Source organism: Danio aesculapii, chromosome 14, assembly GCF_903798145.1.
Source record: "Danio aesculapii chromosome 14, fDanAes4.1, whole genome shotgun sequence".
NCBI classification, from domain to species: Eukaryota; Metazoa; Chordata; class Actinopteri; order Cypriniformes; family Danionidae; genus Danio; species Danio aesculapii.
Window position 1 is genome coordinate 2,034,060 of NC_079448.1, and position 20,946 is coordinate 2,055,005.

General features: G+C 39.0%; 1 protein-coding gene across 3 annotated transcripts in view; it reads left to right on the plus strand.

Moving 5' to 3' along the window:
• Positions 1-20,946, plus strand: part of kcnip1a (Kv channel interacting protein 1 a) — a 123,746-nt gene that overhangs the window by 70,981 nt on the left and 31,819 nt on the right. The window contains exon 1 of one of the 3 annotated variants that reach the window (XM_056472737.1): positions 20,445-20,574. The exons of the other annotated variants lie outside the window; for them this stretch is intronic. Coding sequence (XP_056328712.1) covers positions 20,517-20,574 — 58 coding nt within the window. The 5' untranslated portion in view covers positions 20,445-20,516. Of the gene's footprint in view, positions 1-20,444; positions 20,575-20,946 lie in introns of those variants that run through there. 3 annotated transcript variants of the gene reach the window in all.

Below are 20,946 nucleotides of genomic sequence, written 5' to 3' on the forward strand. Positions count from 1 at the left end.
ATTATTATGTACATGTTTATTTCAGAGTAGACCGTGTTGTGTGTGTGGTGTGTGTGTGTGTGTGTGTGCGTGCGTGCGTGCGTGTGTGTGTGTGTGTGTGTGTGTTTTGAGATCAAGACAAAGAGAGAGCAAGCAATCAGAGCAGCGTCAGAGCTGAGCTCATTAATATTCATGACCCTTCCAAATATGGTCAATGATGACCTTTTGTACTTACTGAATCAATGCAGTTTATCTCCCATTTAAACTTGGTGTTGAAATCGAGGAAGTGGCTATTCTAGATGTTTCTGTCTAGAGAGAGCGAGTGTGAAAAACATACGCGGAAAGTGTGTTTATTATATGGCTGTTTTTATTATTATGTACATGTTTATTTCAGAGTAGACCGTGTGCGTGTGTGTGTGTGTGTGTGTGTGTGTGCGTGCGTGCGTGCGTGTGTGTGTGTGTGTGTGTTTTGAGATCAAGACAAAGAGAGAGCAAGCAATCAGAGCAGCGTCAGAGCTGAGCTCATTAATATTCACGACCCTTCCATATATGGTCAATAAGGTCCTTCTTGAACTTACTGAAGTGTATGACATCTTTAAACCTGATGGTGTGGAAATCTATGAAGTTTCTGTTCTAGATGTTTCTGTCCAGAGAGTGAGCGAGTGTGAAAAACATACCCAGAAAGTGTGTACAATATACGGCTGTTTTTATGGGCTGTTGAACACACAGGTTGTGGGCAGATTAAATGTCTTCGAGTGTCTCTTTCTCCTGGTCTCCCAGCTGTACATGAGTTTAAATGGCCCTGAAACGGCAGACGCTCCAGATGATTCATTCATTACATAAAGACATGCGGCTCTTCACTGAGACCTCCACCGAGAGAGAAGGAAAATCAGGTCAGGTTACCAAGAAAAAATGAAAAGCGGTGAATGAAAAGAGTGTGTGATGAGACAGAGACAGAAGTACACACTCTGTCACGCTCCTCTGCATTTTCATTTCTCTGCCTCACAACAATACTAATGTCACCTTGTACCGCGTCAGTATCAGGAGCTTTAAACTATCAAACTGCCTTCAAACACAAGACAGCATCAAAACTAATGCAGATTAGAATATGTACATGTTTTAGGAGAAATAAATGACTGCAGTATGACTGTGATTGTGTTTTTTACACAATATATTTATTTTTTTACTTCTTATTTTTGGCTTGCATGCAATTTAGTCTATACGCTGCTATCAATCTGGCTTCAAAACACAAGATAGAGTTTTCCAGCATCATAAAAGTAATTCAGCTTACATTTCTGTTCTTACGTGCATTCAGATGTGTCCTGCTTTTTGTCTTTATGACCATGTCATATGACTATGCCTGTGCTTTTCCAATGGTTTACAGAAGACATCCACTAAAAGGATCTCCAGTTTAATTTTGCCAGGCATATTTTTAACCCAAGATTATTTATTTCATGCATATTTTGACTTTTTATAATTGGATTGCATGCAGTTCAGTCTATAGACTGCAAAAATGCTTTTCTTTCGTAGAGTTTTTGTCTCGTTTGTAGTCCAAATATCTAAAATTCTTAAATCATGAAACATTTTCTGGACAAGTGAATAATACTGTCTTGTTTTCAGAAATATTAAGTCAAAATTAAGTGAGTTTTTATTTAAAACAAGCTATATAATCTGCCATATGGGGTAAGCAAATAAACGTGTTGTCTCTTTTATATAAAAGTATTTTGATTACCCCATTGGCAGATTATTTAGCTTGTTTTAATGAAAAACTTACTTTAATTTTTTAAGTAAATGTTATGAAAACGGAGAATATCCCTGTAAGGGTTTTGTTTTTGTTTTTATAAGATATGAGAGTTGTGCAATCTCACACAAAGCTCTGTTTCCTTTAATATCAGCATCTATATCAAATGTGATAATGATTTTATACACAGTTCAACAATTATGACATAAACACTCACCGGCCACTTTATTAGGTACATCTTACTAGTGCCAGCTTGGACCCCCTTTTGCCTTCATTGAGTTGCTGCCATGTGATTGGCTGATTAAAATATTGCGTTAACGAGCAATAGGACAGGTGTACCTAATAAAGTGGCCAGTGAGTGTATATTAAATAAGTTACATTTAATTACTCACAATATTAACTGTTTTTTTTTATTTGTATATTCTATATACAATAGAAAAAGTTTAAAGTTTTCAAAGTTTCTCCTTATGTTTAGAGCAGAGATGCCCAAACTATCGCCTGCGGACCAAAGTTGGCCAATTGTAACCTTTTAAATTGGCCCACCATCCTATATGAGAAGAGAGTAAAATTGAAAAGGAGGATAAACTAAAGGTTATTTTAAATTAGAAATGACAATCTCTGTTAAAAGGAAACAGAGATTGTCATTTCTAATTTAAAATAACCTTTAGTTTGTTTGTTGAGCTACATAAAAAGCAAGTTGAATGAAATGTTTAAATGTTGTGATGTGATCAGATTCATTAAATTGTGCATTGATCTCCATTGTGATATAAATTGAATTGTTTGTTTTGATTGTAATAAGCTAATTATAAAATGTACAAAATTATAGAGCATTTGTTAGCCTAATGCGATTAAAGTAAGGCTTTCTATTTATTTTAAAATATTGAAAAAGACTAGTTAATTACCCATGGCAACTTTGTAATACAGTTTACTATTTTTACTTTGGCCCACAGCCCTCAATTATGTTTTGTTTTTGGCCCTTCATAAGAAAGTTTGGTCATCTCTGGTTTAGACGTATATGGCACACTTGGTGCTGCTTGCAGACATTGTGATGTGCTCTAAGGAGAGTCTTTATTTTAAGTCTTTTGTTTTGGTGCCATAATTGTCTCTCTCTGGACTAGTGCCACTTTGCTGAAAGCCCTTATATGGGGTGTTTTATGTAAATTAGTAACCTCGTGCACACGGGTGCTCATTTAGACTCCAAATTTACCAACAGAAGAATGAGTTTGTGAAATTAGCTGGGACGTTTTCGTGAGAAGTTCAAATGTATGTATAGGGGAGCGCGTATGGAGAGAGATTAGACTCAATAATAATTCAGGCAAAAGACACGATGTACACATGCGTAGCCAAATTCACGTACGTAAAATATTTATTTATACTTACAAAAACAATTCACATGCACAAAATAAAAATACATTTTCATAAAATACGTTTCACAAATGCAAACACCATTTGCAAATATATAAGAGTGTACAAAAGTTTTGAATGTTTAAAATTCACGAGTTCATCCTGAATGAGGATGTGCAAATCCTCTCTCACGTACGACTCACCCTGAATACCAGTGTGTGCATTTTTGAGACTTTCCTGCCAGAAACAGGCAACTCGTACCTCTCAGCCAATCAGATGAGAGCTGTACTCGATGTCAACCACTCTGCGCTCCTTTTGCGCAGTCTGTTCCTCTAACCAACATGGAGGATACTCCTGTAAGTCAATACTGTTTCCTACTAGTTTGTGTATACGCTTTTTATAGTAGAATCTGAGTGTATTTTCAGTAACTCAATAGAAAAGTGCTTGTGTTAAGTCTATGCTAATTTAAGTGTATAGTAATAAATGTGCAAAGCATCTTGTATTAGCCGCCATGTTGTAATTTGAACAAACCTTGTTGTTTAAATTATGTTAGGGATGAACTAATTTGATTCTTGTTCTCTAGAGGAGTATTCTTCTTCTTAGAGGATCATCTCCGTTAATTAAGTCAGACTGCGCAAATGGTGCGCACAGTGAAGCGCTTCGGTCATTCCCCGCGTTCTCAGGGAGTTGTGATTGGTTGAACAGTAAGCTCGCATCTTATTGGCTACAGGGCACGAGTGACTCACGTGGGAGGTGTGTGCTGACAGGAAAGTCTCAAAAATGCACACACTGGTATTCAGGGTGAGTCGTACGTGAGAGAGGATTTGCACATTCTCATTCAGGATGAACTCGTGAATTTTAAACATTCAAAACTTTTTGTACACTCTTATATATTGCAAATGGTGTTTTGCATTGTGAAACGTATTTTATGAAAATGTATTTTTATTTTGTGCATGTGAATTGTGTTTTGTAAGTATAAATAAATATTTTACGTACGTGAATTTGGCTACGCATGTGTACATCGTGTCTTTTGCCTGAATTATTATTGAGTCTAATCTCTCTCCATAGCGCGGGGCACAAAGTAATGCGGGGTTAATTGTAACACAGAGTTTTAAGGTATTTGCTCAGGGTTAACCGTGGCACGCTTCAGAGGTTTTCACTACAGTGTCTGCAGATGTCTTCCTGCCAATTATTCAAAAAGTTCGACGAAATTTGGATGAGAAACACTGAGAAACCATTTTTACAGCATAAAAGTATTTTTATTATAGTCTTATTATAGTTTTATTATAGTTTATTTTAAAAAATCTGTGAAAGTATGAATGTAAAATCTTAGATTATTGTGATCACCGTCTTCTAGGATAAAAGATGAAACCATTTTGAAAGATGTAAGAAGCACACAGTAGCCGCGTTTCCACTATTGCGCCTAAAGCGAGCGAGTCAGGGCGAGCCAAGGCCAGTCGCGTTTCCACTATCACTTCCGGGGCGTAATCGGGCCAAAGCTGGGCTTCCTTGGGGCCAGCGTCCGGCCTTTTTCGGCCCGCCGAATACCTTGGGCCAAGGAGGCCAACTGGGCTTCGGGGCGGGGGTTACGTACAAAGGCGGAGTTTTCCTGTCAGGTAAGAGGAGACAAGATGCTTTCTTCCCTTACATTTGTTTTGCTATCGCGCTTGATCAAGCTCACTAATACAGTCTGTGTTGGAAGTAAATGCCGCCGAACTCGAATGTCCTTATCCAGGGATCGCTGTCTGGCCTTACACCAACAGACCACAACAGTAAAAAAGCAATCGCTTCGGTGTTCTCCATCTTCCAGCTCTCGTAGTGATGCCAGGTTGTGTTTGTGGTTATAATTTGAGTTTTTTGTTCCCGCTGAAGTGGGCGGGTTGTGTGACGGGTTGTGTGACGTTTGATTCGGGGGACGTTCTGGGGGGCGGTGTTTGCGTGACGCGCTGCGAGCAACTAGCCCGACAGTTGAAACGCGTCATGATTTCGGCCTCATTTCTCAACCTCCCGGGCTATTGGCCCGGCCTGGCCCGATTAAAGCCCTGGCTCGCACTGGCCCGATAGTGGAAATGCGGCTAGTGACTGCCCGCCGGTTTGGAAGAAAACACGACACAGCGGGGTTAGTTGTAACAGGGTGTTACAATTAAGCCACACACTGTTGAACACCAATTCAACTAACACAATATTTTTTTAATTTTGAATGTAATGTTGAGAACTTTTTAATAAAATTATTTTAAATAGACAAATAAATGCATTGTATAATAATGGATAATAATCCAAATAAATCCAAATGTGTTTATCCTATAAATAAATAAATAAATAAATAAATAAACATACTGTGCTATGTAGAATAAAAATATATTGAGCTAGGTACAGAGAAAATATAGCTAATATTGAAAGTAAACTAAATTTAAATTAACTGTGTGTAATCTGCCTTTTTAAGCATGTGTTACAACTAACCCTCTGTTACATCTTGCCCTGCAGGTGGGGTAAATAGTAACATTATCACTTCTGGCACTTTCGGCAACACTGCACAGAAACCATAGGCCCGGCGATCATACATTCAGTGCTCATTTGGAGGAGAGGCTTGTGTTTCGTTGGTAAAAAACAAATGGGTTGCCTAACCCCAATACTTTGTTTATTATTTAACCAAAACCAAAAGTATAACATTGTGCCCCTCTCTCCCCTATATATATGACAAACGTACTCAGTTTATTAGTGAATGAGACCGATTGACCTTAAAAATTCTTGAAACATTTTGTAAACCTGCTTTTATTCCGCACTTTACAAAATATCAGTGGTTAAAAATACTGTAAAAATGCTACAGTAAAATCCCCAACCTGGTAACTGTATGTTTCCGTAGTATATACTGGTTAATAACCGTAAATTGACTTCCCCGTAATTACCTGCATGACTTATAATGTCTTTTTGTTGACATTACTATGGTTCGTTTTTAGGTTTCATTTTAATTATGTTACTGTTAATTAATAAAATAGTTTAACATTTTTTAATGGTAAAGTTCTGGCAATCCCAGCTCCTCTTTTAATGTCAATTTTACACATCTTTTTTTTTTACAGTGCAGCCAAACTAAAGCAAAAAGTCTTTCTCCGGAAGAAATAATATAATAGGAATTACTGTGAGAATTTCTTTGCTCCGTTAGACACATCACTTGAGAAATATTTAATAAAAGAATTCAAATTTCACTGCAGGGCTCCTAGTTGTGCCGTCATCAGTGGTGTAGTCGGGGCTATACGCACGTATACTCAGTATGCCTACTTTTTTCCACTAGCTGTCAGGGTATTACGACTTCTGAGGATCAATAATTGCGTATACCCTCGGTATACTCACTTGTTTTGCTGATTAGACTTCCCTAATTTACGTGTATTCGCATCCCCTTTAACTGTATACCAAATGTTTTTTAACTCTCATCTTAATTTGTTTTTGGAAGTCAACTGAATGATGTCTCGCTGAAACGTTCAGGTAAAATTATAATACAGCATGGGCAGGTTGGGTGGGTAATAGTATAGTGTTTTTTTAGGACTACACCACTGGCCTTCATCATCTGTATGTTGTATTTTAAGGACTGTATGCATATTCAAACGCCTTCCTAATGAGTCGACAGCTTTGAACAAATCATTTGAATATATGATTCAGAGACTCTCTCATTAAGACGGGGACTTGTGCTACACCCTTGAGGCTTTAGTGTCATATTTATTCATTCATGACAGGCCTAATCAGCAAAGACCAACACAAAAACACATTCAGCTTAGAATAAAACCTCTTTAATGATCAGTATCATATTACGTATTTATTTTTACCCTGCAAGCGTATTGAAACCATTTTGAGGTCATCAAGATCATCATGCATGGCACCTTTTGTCTCTTCCATGCAAATGCACATTTTCTGAGCTCTTCAAGTGCATTGAAGTCTGAGCTGTTCTCAGTGCAGCTGTTTGATTCCCAGTGGAGGACACACACACCACACAATGCTGTGAAGCAGAACCGTGGAGTTTCTGGCATCCGTGCTGTGGGAAATGAGCATCGCTGCTTAATTGTTATTAGTAATATGTCAGTATGAGCAGAGCCAGATGCCAAGCAGATCAGACTGCTTAGATTGCCCTCAGTGAGTCCTTTATTAGCGGAGTCAAAGAAGTTCTGCAGCTTTGGTTTGATTCAAATTTTTACACTTATTCGAGTTTAGACAATGTGTGATACATGAATAAATGCCAGATTCAAACACACACACTGACTGTGCCTCATACTGGCGAGTGGGCTTGACAAACCACCTGTAGAAACACTCTTTCATCTCGCTGACACCTTAACTGACTCTTGAACCACTTTTGCACAGTTACTACACCAGACACTTTTCTAAATTCACTTCATACTTCCAAGCCAAGCTCATTGCGGATACGTTACCCGGTATACATTTCTGGCACATCGAAATACGTAACTGGAGGTACGTCTGCTCCAGTGCTTTATTTCTGAATTGCGAGGTCCTGGAACAGATCAGGGTAACGGATCCGGCATGTTACCCGAGGATGTATGAGGATTGGGAGGTGGTGGGTAGGGGGCGGGGAGTTGGCGAGGCGTTGGATGGCAGACGAGTGTCGCCGACGAAAGTGAAGAGGGTTGGGGAGTCGCGGAAGAAAGTTAAAGTGAACAGCAGACGGGGGAGAAGAGCGGTTGAGGAGGGGGATCAGTAAAATGAGGTTCCGGCACAAATTAAGCGCTGGTCTGCTTGCAATTTTTGTTTTCGCAAATCCACCAGAGGGCGCTGTGTACACTTTTTGATGATTTCAAATTTCTCTCGTGCGTGCTCTTCTTATGCATATCCACCAGAGGGCACAACATACACTTCAGCCGACTAGGGCAGGGCTGTTGACTAACTGACTGACCCACAAACCCTGTTCCCCAAACCCAAGCGATAGTGTTTTCTAAAGCAATCTAGAAAAAGAAAAGCCGTCACGGCTGCGTGATTTTACCACGTTTATATTATTATAATATAAACGTTATCACAAAGTGTTTATTCGGATGTCAGACCAACGTGAAACAAAACAATACACAAACTAAGCATCTCAAACTGATATTAAAGCATTTCAAAATAACTGTATCACCCTATATTCGAACCAAAAATCCCCACATGGAATATAGGAACCTTAACCACTTCACTATATCACGTGAGGGTTCGATCCTACAAAGTGGAATTTAATACCTCAATTTTCTCAACTCTTCTTTGCTGAAGCTGTTCCAGTGCAATACAATAAATGACCGCTAGGGCGTCACTGTGGAGTGGGGGTTTCGAAACGTTTCGGAGCTTCGACACATTTGCTTCAACTGTTTCAGTGTTTCAAAGAGCCTCGCTTTGCCCACCACTATCAAAGAGAAACAAGAACAAGAAAACGCGTTGAATTGTCACTTTACAGATAAACAAGACTCAGCAATCAGAATGAGTGTGTGTGCTGCTTAAGTAGTGTGTGTAATCAGTACTTGACAATCCTCAGGTGGTGCAAGTGTAATCAGTCAAAATGAGGAAGCGTGTGTGTGTGAGCGGAGTGCATGTATGAAAATGTAGTCCATGAATGGCGGATTTGTAGTCCATAAGTGTTTGCGTGTGAGATCCAGTGACATTTTTAAACTTAGTAAACTTAATAACTCATTTATAATAACCCATTTATTTTGTCTTTGCCATGATGACAGCACATAATATTTGACTAGAGATTTTTCAAGATACTAGTATTCAGCTTATAGTGACATTTAAAGGCTTCACTAGGTTAATTAGGCAAGTTATTGATTTGTTCTGTAGCCACTTTCCCAAGGAAAAATATAATAAATAAATAAATAAATAAATAAATAAATAAAAAGGTATTTATATTATAAATATATAGGTACTTAAGGTATAATAATATAATAATAATAATAATAATAATAATATATATTTCTTGCTATAATAATATTGACCACAGCAGTTTTTTTTGGTGTGTTTTTTTACATTTACAAATATTCTAGCCAAACTAAAAGACTAAAATATGTTAAAATGAAATAAGATTAAAAATACATAATAGGAAATGCTGTTAAAAAATGCCCTTGCTCTGTTAAATCTGTTACATCACTTGGGAACTATTTGCATAAGAATTAAAATGTATGATGCTTTAACGTCCTACAAACAGATGTGGAGTGTTGTTGAGGAACACCATCAGAGTTAAGATAATCATGTAAACATTTTGTAAGACTAGCTTGTGACATCTGAGCAAATGGCATCTGTAATGTTTCATCTGATCACATTGGAGCTGTCGTGTAAATATTTAGTGTTCGCTTTTGATTGTTTGTTGAATTAATGCGAGTGCTTTTAGAATTGACATTTGATTTATGCTGTCATATTCACGGTAATTACTGAGGCTAGTTGCATAACAGTGTGTGTGTGTGTGTGTGTGTGTGTGTGTGTGTGTGAATGAACAGTGATTCATGAATGAGTTACATAATAGTTTTATTCCAACATTGAGTGGGTTTTCTTGTTGAGTTCATTAGTTAGTGAGTGAACGTCTGCATGTCTCTTTCAGATGGATTTCTTTCAGATGCGTTTGTGTGTGAGACATGTTTTATTTATGATGCATAACTACAAAAAGCTGCTGTCGGAATCGGAGATGTGAAGTGATTTGTGTTGAAGTCAGTGTGAAGTTTCATGTGTCTTGTGTCGATCAGATCAAGACATTTGACTGATGAATCTGAAGGATTTCGGTCGGTTTTTCCTGTCAGTGTCACCGAAAGCTTTCGTTATTCTGATTTATATTTAATAAGTGATATAAATAATATAAAATATCAGATATGGTGGCTTAGTGGTTAGCACTGTGGCCTCACAGCAAGAAGGTTGCTGGTTCGAGTCCCAGCAGGGCTAGTTTACATGTTCTCCCCGTATTGGCGTGGGTTTCCTCCATCTGCTCCGGTTTCCCCCACAGTCCAAACACATGCGAATTAAATTGGCCGTAGTGTATGAGAGTGTGTGTGAATGTGTGTTTCCCAGTACTGGGTTGCAGCTGGAAGGGCATCCACTGTGTAAAACATATGCTTGAATAGTTGGCGGTTCATTCTGCTGTGGCAACCTGTGATTAATAAAGGGACTAACCCGAAGGAAAATGAATGAATGAATATCAGCACCACTTTGCTCCACTCATTACACTACATCAAGAAGAATCAGGAAAACAAAAACACTCGAATCTTCTTTGGTTTCTTAACAGGGATTAATCCATGCAACCTCAAAATATATTTGAGAACATTTGTGTTACCTTTTTTCACTGCAAAACTGGTTTAAAACAGCTGTCATGCCAACTTGCCACAATAAACAAAAGCCTGCAATGGCTGCCCTGCAACTGATAGAGACAGCGCTGCATGTAAACGTTGAACATCTTTAACTTGATGTGGCATCTTAAAAACGTGAAGCTCTGAAAAAGACACGACACATGCATCTTAAAATACATAGAAAGAGGATTGGAGTGGAAAAATGTGAATGGACTGGTTATTATTAGCTGTAAATCACTCAGTCGATGCCTTCTGCCTTCAGATGATGAAAGCTACAACTGCGAAAATGTAAAGGACTGAAGATGCAACCCAGGCGCATTGGAAACATGTGCCCAGGGCTACATTTTTGAGAACCGACAAATATGCACCCTGAAGAATGTTGTCTTGCGGTTTTTGTTTTTCACAAATCCACTAGAGGCCGCCGTGTACATTTTTGACTATCTCAAATACATTACTGGGGCATGTTACAATATTACACGCTATAACAGGGTTTCAGACAGAAATATGTATGTGTATGTGTGTATATATCAGGGGTGACGAACCTGTTTGGCATGATGAGCCAAAAAAAAAACTTTATCACTGCAAAGAGCCACACAACAGATGCGAAGTTCACTGCCTTTGGGAAATTCCCGGGCTACGGCAGAATGGAGAGAGGTGAAATGGCGCTCGATATTTGAAGCCTTAAAATGTGACAACGAAGTCTGGCATATCAAGCAGAATGGCTTTCCATTTCTTTCAACAAAAAATATAAATCCTCCCATTCAGATAAAAATGTTCTGCGCTCATCTTTAATCATCTCATCTGTATTTACGCTTAGCTGTACGCTTTCCTGACTCTGCCATGACGATTGATATTAACGAACTGCACGTCACTCGTGTTGCGCCCCAATCACACGGGGCTTCAGTGTCAACCCTTGACTGAAGGCGTGTCTGAAGTTAGAGCTGAAACGATCGTCATAGAAGCGTCAGAAAATGAAATTCAGTCAGCAATAGGCCACTGTCTAGCAGGTGTACTTGCATACAGCGATCTAATTGGCTGACGCGTCCGTTGGCGCTTGAAAAGTTGAGCTACTCCCAGCTTCTGCAGCGAGCAACGCTGAAGCCCGTGTGAATGGGGCATTAGTCAATTGGTTAATGTATGTTAAATCGCGCGGGAGGTTGAGCCGCACAAGAGCAGTAAAAGAGACGCAAGCGGCTCGCGAGCCGCGGGTTCGCCACCCCTGGTATATATATATATATATATATATATATATATATATATATATATTAGTGGTGGGCCGTTATCGGCATTAACGTGCTGCGTTAACGCGAGACTCTTATCGCACGATAAAAAAAGAGGCTGATATTGGAGAATTTTGCACGGCTATCAGCCAATCAGATTCGAGAACCACACAAAACTGTTGTATATAATACAATATATTGCTTCTAACTACTACACCTAAATTTTAGTAATAATCACCTTGATTAAAATGCACAGTTGAATTTTCAACATCAAAAGTTGACAGAGCAGAGACCAACATCCCATAATACAATTCATAACCATTAATAAACAGAAAACATTTGTAAGTCCTAAAATACGGAGCAGATTTTGTGTACAGTGTAGAATAATATGAGGACAGAGTTTTCGTATCAATATAAACCATCCCTTTAAGGCATATCAGTACAAATCCAGGCTTTTTATTTAGCGTTTTTTCTATCTCTATCTAACCTTCACAGACACACGCCAGCACGCAGCATTGATATTCATTTGCTCAGACACACATTTTCCTTCAATCTGTCTGTGTGACGGAAATCACCGCAGAAAACAGACGGCAAAAAAGCGCCTTTATTTTTCTGCCTTCCTTCTGTCACTGCGACCTTGTAATAAAACTCTACAGCCAATTCTCTGGCGCTCGTCTTCATCTCCAGCTCCGTTTCAGTCTTTATTAAAGCGCTGCTGGGTGTCAAACATCACACTGCAGAGAGACACATTATTTGTGTGTGTGTGTTTGGAGGGGCAGGCAGACAGACAGACGTCACATCTCTGTCTGATTATTGAAGCACATGGATTTTTCATCTAAATCATCATCTCTATCTGCTGCGGATGTTGTTTCATGCAGATTTTGTTATTAGTGATCGAGTTGCAGAGAAACACATTATTTGTGTGTGTGTGTGGTTGGAGGAACAGACAGACAGACAGCCAGAGAGACAGGCAGATGGACAGACAAACAGGCAGATGAACAAGACAGATGGGCAGACAGACGGACTAACAGACGGATGGACAGACAAACAGGCAGATGGACAGACAGAAGAACGGACAGACAGATGGAAGGTCAGACAGACAATCAAACAGATGGACAAACAGCCAGTAGGACATACAGATGGACAAAAACAGGCACACAGACGGAGAGACAAACAGGCAGATAGACAGAAACAGGCAGATGGGCAGAAACAGGCAGATGGGCAGATGGACGGACAGACAAACAGCCAGCCAGCCAGACAGACAGATGGACAGAAAGACAGACAAACAAACACATGGATGGACGGACGGACAGACGGATGGACAGACAGATGCATGGCGAGATGGATGGATAGACGGACAGACAAACGAATGGACAGACGGATGGACGGACAGACAGATAGTCAGACAGACGGATGGACGGACGGACTGATAGATGGACAGCCAGACAGATAGACGGACGGAAAGGACGAACGGACAGACGGACAGATGGACTGACGAACAGATGGACAAACAGCTAGACAGACAATCAGACAGACAGACAGATGGACAGAAAGACAGACAAGCAAACAGATGGATGGACAGACAGACGGATGGATGGACAGACAGACAGATGGATGGATGGATGGATGGATGGATGGACGGACGGACGGACGGACGGACGGACAGACATATGGACAGACAGACAGACAGACAGATGCGTGACGAGATGGATAGATATACGAAAAGACAGAAGAATGTACGGACGGACGGACGGACGGACGGATGGACAGACAGACAGCCAGACAGACAATCAGACAGACAGACAGATGGACAGAAAGACAGACAAACAAACAGATGGGTGGACAGACAGATGGATTGACAGACAGACGGATGGATGGATGGATGGACGGACGGACAAACAGACAGACATATGGACCGACCGACAGACAGACAGACAGATGCATGACGAGATGGATGGATAGATGAACAGACAGATGAATGGACAGACAGACGGATGGACGGACAGGCAGACAGATAGATAGTCAGACGGACGGACGAACAAATGGATGGACAGATAGATAGACAGACAGACAGACTGATGGACAGACAGATAGATAGATAGATGGACGGAAAGGACGAATGGACTGACAGACATATGGATGGGCAGACAGATAGACAGACTGACAGACAGACAGATGGATGGACAGACAGACAGATAGATAGATAGATGGACAGATAGACAGACGTCTCATATCTGTCTGATTAATGCAGCACACAGATTTTTCTCTCTAAATCATGTCTTTCTTCTGTGGACATGTTTCATGCAGATGAGTGTTTATGAAAACGCTCCTCCTCCTCCTCCTCCTCCTCCTCCTCCTCCTGCACATTCAGCCCTTCAACATCCGTCTTATTTATTAAAGCTCCCACGCTTCACATTAACCACAGCCTATGATGTTTTAATTATTCAATAAGCATATTATACGCCTCTCTGGGAATACGCGATTCTTATTAGCTGATTCTGTGGTAAATGTTTTTAATTATTTACTGTAGGCAACATCTTTCTCTCTCTCTTTATTTCTTTTTCTATTTAAACTTACTGATTTATGTAAAAAAAAATCCAGCAAATTTATTTATTTACTTCATTCATTCATTAATTAATTTTCCTTCGGTTTAGTCCCTTTATTCATCAGGGTCGCCACAGTGGAATGAACCGCCACTTATCCAGCATATGTTTTAACACAGCGGATGCCCTTTCAGCTGCAACCCAGTTCCGGGAAACACCCATACACACTCATTCTCTCTCACACACACACACACACACACACACACACTACGGCCAATTTAGTTCATCAATCAGCATGTGTTTGGACTGTGGGGGAAACCGGAGCACCCAGAGGAAACCCACACCAACACGAAGAGACAGGCAAACTCCACACAGAAAGGCCAACTGACCCAGCCGGGACTCGAACCAGCAACCTTCTTGCTGTGAGTGCTAACCACTGAACCACCGTGTCGCCCCTGTATTGATTTTCATTTGACTTTATTTTATTTATGTATGTATTAATTAAGGGGCGACGCAGTGGCGCAGTAGGTAGTGCTGTCGCCTCACAGCAAGAAGGTCGCTGGTTCGAGCCTCGGCTGGGTCAGTTGGCGTTCCCCCACAGTCCAAAGACATGCTGTACAGGTGAATTGGGTAGTGCTAAATTGTCCGTAGTGTACAGTTTGTGAATAAGTGTGTATGTGTTTCCCAGTGATGGGTTGCAGCTGGAAGGGCATCTGCTGAATAAAACAAATGCTGGATAAGTTGGCGGTTCATTCCGCTGTGGCGACCCCAGATTGATAAAGGGACTAAGCCAAAAAGAAAATGAATGAATGACTGAATGAATGAATTTATTATTAACCAATAATGAAATCCTTAATTTTACCTAATGTATTTGTTTTGAGTATTGAGTTTTATGCTATTGTTAGTTACTAAAGTACTTTAGTATTTTTACAGGACAATTTGCATTGGTTTTGACAACACAGCAGCAGGAATCGCTCATACTTCCATCATAAACACTAACAGTAAACACTGATGATGGTAACCAGGGTTGAAAAAACACTGTCATCATTTATAGTAAATACCATAGTTTTTTAGAGAACCATACTCTAGTAAAGTGTACAATACTGTGTACATTATATTACTCACAACACTTTAAATGAATGCTCCAGCATACTGTAGTAATAACTATTGACCTGATAAAGTGTAATAATACTGTAGTATACTTTAATTTTACTACAGTACACTGTGGTGTGTTGTCATTTAATATAGCCTATACTGTATAGTTGTAGAAACTACAGTATTGTTTTATTGGTTATATTACTATAGTTGGTGTGTTACCATAGCCTCCACCACAGAACATAGAATACATATGATACATAGAATCACCACAGCAGATCAATTACTATAGTTTGTGTTACCATAAGCAACTTTAGAATCACCACAGCAGATCAATTACTATTGTTTGTGTTACCATAGCAACTTTAGAATCACCACAGCAGATCAATTACTATAGTTTGTGTTACCCGTAGCAACTTTAGAATCACCACAGCAGATCAATTACTATTGTTTGTGTTACCATAGCAACTTTAGAATCACCACAGCAGATCAATTACTATAGTTTGTGTTACCGTAGCAACTTTAGAATCACCACAGCAGATCAATTACTATTGTTTGTGTTACCATAGCAACTTAGAATCACCACAGCAGATCAATTACTATAGTTTTGTGTTACCATAAGCACTTAGAATTACCACAGCAGATTAATTACTATATTTTGTTACCATAGCAACTGCAGAATTACCACAGCAAATTAAATACTATAGTTTTTGTTACCATATCAACTGTAGAATCACCACAACAGATTATTACTATAGTTTGTGTTACCATAGCAACTTTAGAATTACCACAGCAGATTAATTAATATATTTTTGTTACCGTAGCAACTGTAGAATCACCACAACAGATTAAATGCTATACTTTTTGTTACCAAAGCAACTGCAGAATCACCACAGCAGAATTATTACTATCGTTTTTGTTACCATAGCAACCAGAATCACCCCAACAGATTAATTACTATAGTTGGTGTGTTACCATAGCAACTGCAGAATCACCCACAATAGATTATTACTATAGTGTTTTGTTACCATGGCAACTACAGAATCACCACAACAGATAAGTTTGAGTACTTTTCTATAGTATGGGTCAAGTATTAAATCACTGTATGTTTCTCATATGGCTGAACTAGTCAGTGTGACCCCTGTTAGTACAGTATGTTGTGTACAGTGAGTGAGATCATCAGGTGGTGGATATAAAATAAATCTGCTGAGGAATGATGATGATGATGATGCGCCAGCCCATCTCCTTATCAGGCTTTATTTTGCCATAAAGTCCTGGTGAGTGTAATAATCCCTTATGTAATTGATCCGCAGGAATCATATCCCTGAAAGACTCTTGAGCGAAATCTTTCCTGTGGGTTTAATCTGACAGTCGTCGGATGCTGTAGGGATAAACTACACTGAGAAACCTGCTGAAGGTAAAAAAGATATTCAGAAATTTGCTTGTAAATTTCACTATTAGAGAAAAGGCTATAATCTTAAAGTAGAAAGATTGAAATATTATTCTCTTGATATACATTTGAAGTAAATTATTAGCCCTCCTGTGAAAATTGTATTCGTTTTAATATATTTCCCAAGTGCTGTTGGATGTAATGAACACATTTTTAAACGTGATGATTTTAATACACATATTTCTAGTAGCTAATTTAATTTGTCCTTGCTATACACATAATATTTAACTAGATATTTTCACATACTAGTATTCAGCATTTAAAGGCTTAGCTAGTTAATTAGGGCAAGTTAGGGTAATTAGGCAGTCCATTGGATAATTTGTACTATAGCCAATTGAGCAAAATAACTTCTTATATAATAATATTGACCCTAAAAACTGTTTTAAAAATGTCAAAAACTGCCTTTATTTCAGCCAACTAACATAAAGAGAGACTTTTTCCAGAAGAAAAAATATTATAGGAAATAATGTGACAATTTCCTTGCTCTGTTAAACATCACTTTGGAAATATTTAATAAAAAAAGAATAAAATATCACAGGAGGGCTCATAATTTACCTTCGGCTGTGTGTATATATGTATAATAAATATAGCTCTATTTAATTATTAATTATTTAATTTCATTATTGGTTAGCGGTATATTATTATGAATGCAGAAGTAATTTATAAGATGTTTATAATCTCAGGTTTCACCTCAAGATGATTCAGAAACAGGTTTGGGTGATTACGACTGTCTGTTAATAATTAATGTCTGTGTCATTGGAAGTCCTTGGACTGCTAATGAACCAGCAGGAAGGGGTCGTAGCGTAGCCACTCGTGACATTTACACTGATGCTCATGAAATCAGCAAACACACACACATGATCGTCCACATATAGAGCACACGAGTGGTCTGGTTTTTGAGCATCCTGTTATTGTGTATAAGTGTACAATCAAGGCTCAGTGGTAATACTTGCCACAGAATATGTTATTGTGAAATGTAAAATACGTTTACTCCGTGTACGTTTTGTTGCACGTTTAAAATATCAATCCACTAGAGGCGCTTTATAGATTTTTGAGAATATGAAATACGCTACTTAAGGTATGTTTTATACGTTTCAAATAACAAATCCACTAGAGGGCGACATCTACACTGTTGTCACTCTGAAATGTTACATAGGGAATGTTTTGTTGTACGCTTCAGATGAAATACACTAGAGGGCGCTGTCTACATTTTGCGAATATGAAATGTTACTTTCAGATGACATCCACTAGAGCGCGCTTTCCATTATTGTGCGTCAATTAAGGTATGTTTTGGACATTTCAGGTGACATCCACTAAAGGGCGCTTTCTAAAAATTTAGCAAATATGAAATGCGTTACTTAAGGTATGTTTTTTACCTTTTAGGTGGCAAATCCACTAGAGGGCGCTGTCGACATTCCTGTAAATCTGAAATACGCTATGTATGTATGTTTTTCAAGTTTTAGATAACAAATCCACTAGAGGGCGCTGTCTACAGTGTTGTGAATCTGAAGTACCCTTCTTAGGGTACGTTTTGTTGTACATTTGAGGTGACAAATCCACTTGAGGGCGCTGTCTACATTGCTGTGAATCTGAAAAATATTACTTAGGGTATGTTTTGTAGGTTTTAGATAACAAATCCACTAGAGGGTGCTGTCTACAGTGTTGTGAATCTGTAATACCCTTCTTAGGGTATGTTTTGCAAGTTTTAGATAACAAATCCACTAGAGGGCGCTGTCTACATTGCTGTGAATCTGAAAAATATTACTTAGGGTATGTTTTGCAAGTTTTAGATAACAAATCCACTAGAGGGCGCTGTCTACATTGCTGTGAATCTGAAATACCCTTCTTAGGGTATGTTTTGCAAGTTTTAGATAACAAATCCACTAGAGGGTGCTGTCTACAGTGTTGTGAATCTGAAATACCCTTCTTAGGGTATGTTTTTGTTGTACATTTCAGATGACAAATCCACTAGAGGGTGCTGACTACATTGTTGCGAATGTAATTACTATGTTACTTAGAAAGTATGTATTACTTAGAGTACCTTTTGTTGTATGTTTCAAATGATAAATCCACTAGCGGGTGCTATCAAAAATTGTTGCGAATATGAAATAGGTTACTTGAGGGACACTCAAAAATTATTCATTGGATTTACAAAAAATTTAAGGTAAGTGGTTTCAAACAATTAATATAAGCTAATTTAAAAAAAAACTAAGTTGCACATTACTACATTTAATTTGTTTAAATTCAGCCCATATCAAATCGTTTGCAAACACTTACCTTAAAAAACGTTGTAAATCATTGAATAATTTTTTTCAGTGTATGTTCTGTACATTTCAGATGACACATCCACTAGAGGGCACTGTCTATATTTTTGCAAATCTGAAATACTCTACTTAGGATGTGTTTTGTTGCGGTTTCAGATACACCTTCTTATTCATGTCCAAACAAAGGTGTGCTTGTCATACAGATCAGCTAGCAAACCACTAACCTATACCCCTCGCTAAACCCAGGGCCGGCGCGTCCACAGAATAGAGAGGGCTTCATCCGCGACACCTCCCTCACCACCCACGTCCTTAGTTTTATCTGTGCACCCCCCCCCCCCCCACATCCGGTCTTCAATTTCATCCGTGACACCCCCCCAACAAACACACCCACCACCCCGGGTCCTCACTGTACTAACAGGTCACCTCCGTTTTTACTTTCGGGTTGAGGGCGGCGTGATCATCCTTTGCCTACAGCGGCAGTTCAGCTTGCTCCGGCCCTGCCTAATCCCAATCAATAGTGCAGATGGCAGATGTAAGAGAAAAGTGCACCGCCACCACACAGATTTACCTTAATTTTACATAGCTTTTAAAAATAAAATATGTTTTTAATTGATTGATTCATTGTAAAGGGGCAATACGAGAAAATAATCATAAAATAATGCAGTAGTTCTAAAGTTTAACATTTTTGCTTAATTTTTTGGCTTAATTAAAAGAGAATTTATAGATTTTTGATTAAAGTGTGAACATACAGTTAAAGTTATTAGACCTTTCCCAATTTCTGTGTAACGGAGAGCAGATTTCTTCAACACATTTCTAATCATAATAGTTTTAATAACTCATCTCTAATAACTGATTTATTTTCTCTTTACCATGATGACAGTAAATAATATTAGACTAGATATTACTCAAGACACTAGTATTCAGCCTAAAGTGACATTTAAAGGCTTAACTAGGTTAATTAGGGTAAAGTTAGGGTAATTAGGCAAGTCATTGTATAACAGTGGTTTGTTCTGGAGACAATCCAAAACTAATATTGCATAAGGGGGCTAATAATATTGAGCTTAAAATGGGTTTAAAACAATTAAAAACTGCTTTTATTCTAGCCGAAATAAAACAAATAAGACTTTCTCCAGAAGAAAAAATATTAGAGGAAATACTGTGAAAAATTCCTGAATCTGTTAAATATCATTTGGGAAATACTTGATAAAAGATTAACAAAAAAATCAGAGGAGGGCGAATAATTGTGAATTCAACAGTAGATGTGTATTTATAAAGGATGCACGGGCATAAAACATGACTGAGACATGTTTTTGTCAGACTGACTGAATGTCATATGGCAGTGCAGACGGCGTCAGTAAAGATGAACGAGTGTGTATGTGTGTGTGTGTGAGAGAGAGAGTGTGGAGGGGAGGGGTAAATCCAGACAGAAAGAGAGCGGCTGAAGAGGCAGGAGCGCTAGAAACACAGAAGACAGAATGAAGGCTGGACAGAGAAAGAGAGCGAGAGACTGAAACACACGTGACGGACACACACACACACACTCACACTCACACTCACACACACACACGTCTGTTTCTACGGTGACAACATGGGGGCGGTTGTTGGCACACTGACCATGCAGACAAGATCGAGACGACCGTCCAGAGGTAAGACATCAACTCTTGCGTGTGTGTGTGCATGTGCTTGTGTGCGTGTGTGTAACAGAGAACTTCAGACTTCAAAAAGCATGTTTGCATTTTTGAACGGCATGCATTAGTGTGTGTGTGTGTGTGTGTGTGCGTGCATGCAAGCGTGAGTGTTTTCTGTCGTCAGATGACTCACACACATCCTTCCAAACTGAGCAACAAGTGCTGCTTGACTAGAATAGACACACACACACTCACACACGCAAACAGGCACAAACACACACTTTCACTCACACACACTCACAAACACACGCACACACACACATGCATTACATGAGTCATGAAGCTGTGCTGCAGTGACAGCATTACAGTGTTCATGTGAAGAGAGTTAAC